Here is a 7,908-nt window from a genome sequence, read left to right on the forward strand (position 1 = left end):
CTACAAAAAAAACAGGACATCAACAAATTAAATTACTCTTTTACAATAATTTTGTTTGTTATTATTTTGGGTAGGGAAAGGACAGTTAGCTGAGTGTTGTATTACCACAGAACACATGCATTAACGCAAGAGGATTTGACAAAACCAAAATCCAGAGACTCAATATCTGAAAAGGCTTCAACAGTAAGGCGCATTCAGATGTTAAAAACTTGGCATGTCTTCATGGAAGGCAAATCTGATCATTCCACAAAGCCTGCATCAAGTGTTGGAGAAGTTTCTAGCTACCCTTGAACCGAGAGGGTGACCTCCTCTCATGGCTTGCCAACTACAACTATCGTTGTCAGCGTGTGGCTCTTAACAGGATCCTCTCATCTCCTTGGAGTGCCCCAAGGCAGTGTCTTGGGCCATCTTGTTTATCATTCTCATCAATGATCTTTCAAATTCTCTGGAAAACCCTCTTTACCTTTTTACTGACATCTCCACACTCTGCTATCGCACCTCATCCTTCAGATAAGCAGGCAGCAGTCTCTTCCCTCCCTGCAGACCTTGATAGAATCAGGAGCTGTTCCAAAACTTGGAATGTCTTTCAACCCCAACATGGAGTGACAAAAGGACCATCTGGAAAACCCTCCCATGTACTTCCTTGTTAAACTACTTGAAGAAGTTGAGACCCTCACACTTTTGTGCCCCGCAATCAGCCATGATATCTGTTATGGGCATCCTTCATCATGCCAAGTCTTTCCTTGATAAATCTGAACTTTGAACAATGTGGAAAGCCTTCATCCACAGCTCAGAATGCTGTACAGTCCTCCACACTCTGGGGTCTCTGCCTCATGCCTAGTACATCTTGATGCCGTAGTGATCAAGACCTCAGTCATTGGAATCTCTCACGATTAAAATGATTCTGTGGAACCTGTTACTCCTGCATCACTGACAGGTTGGTGGCCTGTCTTCAACTGCTTCCATCCAGGTATTGCACTCTCTGCCCTTTCTGTGCTGCCCCCCCTCACCCCCCAGGTTTCTCCAGGACATTATGGGTCTGCCAGCAATCCTCTTCTGGTTTGGATACAGAGATGCCTGTAAAACACAGGGGTGTATGGTGTGTGTGGTGTGCCCCGGCTGTTTCATCCTTACGTCATAAAATTGTTTTAAAATTTGCCTTGGATTAACTTAATTGTATATCCATGGCCCTTCTTGATATATTGCATTGTTTCAGCAAATAGCCTCTGCCTTTTTTATGTGAATTTTTTTTGCAGTGTGAAGATCGCGTTCAAACTGTTGCTTCTTGTGTTCAACATAGGGTCCAGTACTGAAGTACAGCAGCAACCAACGTTATGCCACAACTGCTGTGACAGCTGCTATTTTAAGGGATATCGCAGCAAGAGTTGATGTTCCTCTGCAGGTGAAGTTATTGCTATCACAAGCTTGGTTTATTAGCCTACGTTTGACTTAGTCCAAACTGGGGCCTTATGGATTTGGTCTCGATTTTCGTGTCGGTGTGTGCGTGTGCGTGCATGCGTCTGCAACCATATCTCAGATATGTATAGACAGATTTTATTTGTACTTGGCACAAAGACAACACATGATGGTATACATATGCATGTCTTTTTTTTTCTGACATCAGATCCAAGATGGCCGACTGGCGGCATTTTAGTTGTAAAAAAAAATCCCCGATGTTGAACATGTCCTCAACCATTTCTCGGACAAGCATTTACCGATCTTGTTCAAACTTGGCACACAGATAATGAATGATGGCTTCCATAAGCCCATGTTTTTTATTTTGAGAACAGATTCAATATGGCTGACTGGTGGCCGTTTTGTTACTTAAATGTGTCACCAACTATTTCTCAGACATGCATGGTCCGATTTTGTTCAAACTTGGCATAACCACAGCACATGATGGCAAACATCTGGCCCTCACTTGATTTTGCGATCTGATCAAAGATGGCCGACTGGAGGACTGGCGACCATTTTAGTTGTACATAAATATGGGCTTGCCCTTTAACTTCATCCAGCAAAATTACTAAAACAACAGAGGCTATGACATTTTATGTCTTTTTTACTTGTTTTCTTTGTGATAACGGCATTTTCTACTGTAACAAACCTGTTATATGAAGTTGGTTCAAGTATAACTTGTATTTTTTGTACTCGATAATTGTTGGAGCGGATCATTGGAACTTTGTGTAGTGATTGTGACATCTCATATTTCTTTTATTAACTGACATCACAGATTTGCAAAAGCATTCTGGCTATTTCCAAGACTGCAACAAACAATGTATTATGTGCTGGGGGACAGCATTGTGTAATTAAGGTTTTGATGAGGGAGTTGTTAAATAAGCTGAAATCAAGACTAGCTGCATAATTCATTAATATGCATGTCTCACACAGGTGTGTTTGAGGAATGCATAATTTGGAAAAATGAATGTGAATTGGTAATGATTGGTGAACTTGTTCACGTCAACCTAATGTTGAAATCAATTGATGAACAATTGATTTTTGGCAAATGCTGCAACAATGTCTGTGATATTGCAGCAGAATTGTTGAGACCATTATTCATTCCTTCACTCTGGAAATTAGAACTTTGGGGTGAGTAGGATTTTACAAATAGTCTCTGATGATGGATTTGGGATGGAAAATGCTTCACCATGCTCCCATCTTAGACAAGACAGCAGGTAATTACCGTTTACATAACTTGGTATAAAATTTTATTGAGATGGTAGTCGTCATGCTTGAGCAAATCCCAACTCAAATGTCATTGAAATAGATAATGGAAGTGAAAATAGAGCCATTATGCAAATACTAAGCCAGGGGTTTTAATCAGTATTGTTTTTTTCACTTTTTGTCTGGACCACAATGAAGGTGCAACAAAAATATAGATGCCAAAGTGAGCTTACAGGGCTTTTGTTGAGGTGTGTTTGTGAGCTTGAGCAGCAAATACAATAGAATAGAAATTGGTAGTAGAAGCAGAAATGTAACACAAAGCAGAAAATAGCAATAATCAGCCTTTGGAACATTTGGATGGTTGGGATATTTTGTGATCCCATATAACAACGGCTCATTATGCTGAAAACCCAGGTTGAAACCTCACATACTATCTTCATTTACTCGCGAATTTGCAGATTCACAAGTATATAAGCTTCCTGGGTATGTTTGTTTGTCAGTCGTCTTCAGGTCACATTCCTACACCGATATTCACAAAAACTTTTAGAGCTAGACAAAAGCTGGAAAAACGATCAAAAGGTCAAAGTCGCATAAATCATCAATTTTCATCCGATTGATTTGACATACATAATCCATCCATTGTGACCATACTCTGTTCAGTGTTGGTGCTGCCTAAGCAGTCTCCTTGGCTAGTGGATGCAATCTTGGACGGGTTGCCACTCCGACGCAAACATACGTAATAATCATATAAATATATAATATACATATATATATATATATATATATATATATATATATATAAAAATGCATATCTGACCGGGCGTAGTGGCGTACGCCTGTAATCCGGCTACTCGGAGGATCGCTTGAAGACGGGAGCTCTGCACTGGGCCGCGCTATGAGAGGGTGTAGGGCAGCCTGGAATCATGGCGAAACCCAATCCTTATCCCTGTGTCGTAAGAGGCGACCAGGGTTGCGTCAGGAAGGGCATCCGGCGTAAAACCTATGCCAAATCAGAATGCGGATCATAACGGATGATCCGCTGTGGCGACCCCTAACGGGAGCAGCCGAAAGACGAACAACAACAACAACATATAAAATGCATATCTACAAAAAAAATATATTGTTTACAATATAACTACAAAAAAAACACACACACACACACACTATATACTGTATATAATATATGGATATAAAAAAAAATATATATATATATACATATCTAATATATATACACACACACACACACAAATATATACATATATGTGACTCCTTTTTACCTTGAGAACGACCTCAACTCCATTTGTGATCCTATATATTATTTCTGTTAACGTCTGCGCGTAATTTGACGTTTCTCCTCCGAAACTGCCGGACGGCTTGTCGCCACTTTCGACATGCGGGTGCTCTGTGGTCTAATGTACAGCATAGGCTATGTGAGATCGTGCCAGATGGACAGGCTTGGGAATTTTTGGCGATTTTCTAATTTTTACATTCGTTTGCATGGCGACGTGTGACGTCACCGCTGAGAGACGTAATTCCGTCATGACATCATCGGTCATTTGCTGACGTCATTACGTCTGTCGTCGACAGACCGTCACCGTTGAGAGGCGTAATGCCACTCCGAGAAAACAGCATCTCCAATGTAAAACCCTCTTCTGCACATGCTGACCACTTCAGAAGGTGAATGTGACACAAAAAATGTAACAAGAAACATTGTATATAAAGTAAAGATTAAAAAAAAAACATTATTTCTGTTAACGTCTGCGCGTAATTTGACGTTTCTTCTCTGAAACCGCTGGCAGGAACGTGCTCATTTTCCATATACTGGGGTTTCTTAATGTGACGAAGACGATGCGCTAAATTTCTAAGCTGGAATTGGATGACAACGTGGCTTCAACAAGATTTTCAACCCATCGACGGCCTAGACATTACCAAAGGACTGTGCAATGGCACAAGACGATACATTAGACACATCCATGAGTACGTACTAGATGCCGAAATCCTCACAGGAAGCCACGCCACACAAACAGTCCTCATCCCGCGAGTTAAACTTGCCCCATCAGACGCCAACCTTCCATTCACACTGCAGAGGATACAATTTCCAGTCAGACTCGCATACTCGATGTCCATAAACAAATCCCAGGGCCAAACATTTGACAAACTCGGAATATACCTCCCAGCCCCTGTGTTCTCCCATGGCCAACTATATGTTGCATTTTCACGTGCAAGAAGTTACTCCTATATATCTATCAAAGTGGGCAATAATTCCTCAAAAGGACTATTCAGCAACAACACACTCACCCAAAATGTCATCTTCAGGGAGGTCCTTTAGAAAACTAAGGACAGGTAACCATAACGCATCACATCCCTTATGACACCCTCCCCAGCTTCCCATAACATCAACTATTATGCCTCATCCACCTTTTACCACCCATTCAACTCTGTGCGGAGCATGGGTATATGCTAGTTGATTTAATTACCTCTACCACCGAAGGTAAAGGAGGTGATGTTTTCACTCCTTTCTGTCTGTTTGTTTGTGTGCAGGATATCTCAAAGTTGTGGACAGATCCAGATGAAATTTTGTGGACAGGTTGGGTGTGTGGCAAGGACAAACTGATTAGGTTTTGGTGAAAATCCGAATCGGGATCTGGATACGAGAATTATTTTATTTTTGAAGTGATTCTTCACCATTGACAGATGGGGCCAAAAAAGGAGATAGTACTGTGTAGAATGATATTTCAAATATGTATTGGGCCCGATATGTTCTCATGGATCAGGCATTACGTGGTGGAGGTATGCGCTCTACTGATTGCCCTTCTAGTTAGTGTTGTTATTACTTTTATTATTAGAAGCAGCCTTGGAACAATGCCACAATTAGCTATCTTGACACGGATTTCACCCATGGCAGAAAACCCACTTGAGGAAGCTGGCAAATTAAGTCACCACAACCTCCGTTATGTGAGCCTTAGTCCTCCTGTCAAGTTTGGTTGAGATTGGATAAGTAACGACCGAATGTATCACGGTCAAAAAGACGGATGGACGGACGGACGGAAAAAAAAGCGCCACTATTTATGTCCATCAGACAGACAGACAGACAGACTTAAAAAAAAAGAGCCACTGTTTATGTCCAACAGACAGACAGACTTAAAAAAGAGCCACTATTTATGTCCATCAGACAGACAGACAGACAGACAGACTTAAAAGAGCCACTATTTATGTCCATCAGACAGACAGACAGGTAAAGTTAAAAAGAGCCACTATTTATGTCCATCAGACAGACAGGTAAAGTTAAAAAAGAGCCACTATTTATGTCCATCAGACAGACAGACAGGTAAAGTTAAAAGAGCCACTATTTATGTCCATCAGACAGACAGACAGGTAAAGTTAAAAGAGCCACTATTTATGTCCATCAGACAGACAGGTAAAGTTAAAAAAGAGCCACTATTTATGTCCATCAGACAGACAGACAGACAGGTAAAGTTAAAAAAAGAGCCACTATTTATGTCCATCAGACAGACAGACAGACCCACCAAATTGCGTATTTTAGTATGATCATACCTCAATAATTTTTCAACATATCAAATTGACACTTATGCAGCATATTTGTACCCATGTGTAGTATATGTCAGGTTTTGTCAAACTTCGTCAAAGGTCAAGGCCATCCGAAACAAGCAAAACATCTATTAGGCCGCAATTGGAAAAAATGTATCAGCCAAATTTATTATACATAACAATTAATCATGTAAAACACTTGATAGGCCAAATTTTCGAAATTGCCCACTTGTTATGCATGACATCTTTTTGTTCATTGTCCACTCGTGTCAAAATAACTCCTGATAAAGTACACATCTACTTTATATTTGTCCTGCAAATGACTTATGCACAAGCTCCTTCATGAGTCTTAAATCGATGTAAAAATAAAATTCTGCACAAGTTACGTTGAGGCCACTTTGTCATTTAATTGAACTGCACTCTGATTCCCACATTTGTACTTCCACTAATGATTATATTTAATCATATTAGTGCTGAGTGATGTTTCTGCATATAATCACCGATTCATAATTACTTATGAACACAGACATGGAAATAAATGTACAAAATGGAAGCGTGCAATGGCTTCATGCCTTTGTATGTTCATTCCCTTTGTATGATTTGAGCCAAGAGGTGAATATAAATGGTTGTAAGTTGTTGTAAATGGGGGAAATAAATCAACTAAGTTTCGTTTCGTAAAATTGTGCATTCTTTTTTGTATCTCTGAGCTGCCAGATGCCACATCAGGTCATGGCTGCCTGGAGGATCGACATTCAGAGACAGCCCGTCACCACAGTCATGAATTTAAACATAATATTGAAGGTCTTATGGTGATACGTGAACAAAAGATTTACAAGGAGCAATTAGTTGAAGGTATAATTAATCACTGGGGATATGAAATTGTAGATTTGAGTCTTTTTTTTTTTTTGTAAATTCCATTGAAAATAGGAAGAGTACTGAAGTTATATGAAGGGAAATGTAGCAGCATTATGTATGAGGGAAAGCTTGGGGAGTACTTTGAAATAAAGACAGGAGAAAAAACAAGGATGTGTTATCTCACAGACATAGTTTAACATATTTATGATCAGATTACCACACATGTAAGGTAATGGAGGGTGTACATGAAGGTGCCACAGTTGGTGAAGAAAGTCTACAAGATTTGGATTTCACTGATATTATAGTACTCTTTGCAGATACTATAGAAATCCGTACTGCATTAGCATCAAGGATGTAAGAAATAAGGCAATATTTTGGTTTGATTTGAAAAGAAAGCAGTACAGGTCCCAACCGAAATGGCAAGCTATTCAAGATGGGAACTGTAAACACCGAAAAGTAAAATCTCGCAAATATTCGGCTAAAGGCTAAATTGCATCACCTGGAAGATAGGCATGTTAAAACACATGATGAGCCAAACAAAGGGATTACTCTGATTTATTTCCCTCCAGGAATTTCCAATCAACCGAATCAGTCAACGCATAAAATATGGCAGAAACCACACATGCACGAATGACTTTGGAATAGATAAATATTTGAATTGAGACACAAGACATGCCACAGCATACTGACTGAATACCAAAACACAATTAATACAGCTAACACTTAATACATGTGAAGAACCCTCTTTGCTGTCAAGGCGTTGACATTAGTCCAACATTGGGGGCTGACCAATCGGCGTGCCACGCTCACACATAGCAAGTCCTGGGCCAATTAATGCCGCCA

The 7,908-nt window shown here is 40.0% G+C and overlaps 1 protein-coding gene across 3 annotated transcripts in view; it reads left to right on the top strand.

Annotated features, from left to right (window-relative positions):
* DNPEP (aspartyl aminopeptidase) overlaps window positions 1-7,908 on the top strand; it is an 80,542-nt gene that overhangs the window by 61,260 nt on the left and 11,374 nt on the right. For all 3 annotated transcript variants that reach the window (XM_085864000.1, XM_085864009.1, XM_085863991.1), the window contains one exon: window positions 1,301-1,402. In XM_085864000.1, the coding sequence (XP_085720126.1) occupies window positions 1,301-1,402 (102 nt within the window). The remainder of the gene's footprint in view (window positions 1-1,300; window positions 1,403-7,908) is intronic.

This window comes from Eptatretus burgeri, chromosome 2 (genome assembly GCF_056783735.1).
Source record: "Eptatretus burgeri isolate ZD-2024b chromosome 2, Ebu_testis_v1, whole genome shotgun sequence".
Classification (NCBI taxonomy): Eukaryota; Metazoa; Chordata; class Myxini; order Myxiniformes; family Myxinidae; genus Eptatretus; species Eptatretus burgeri.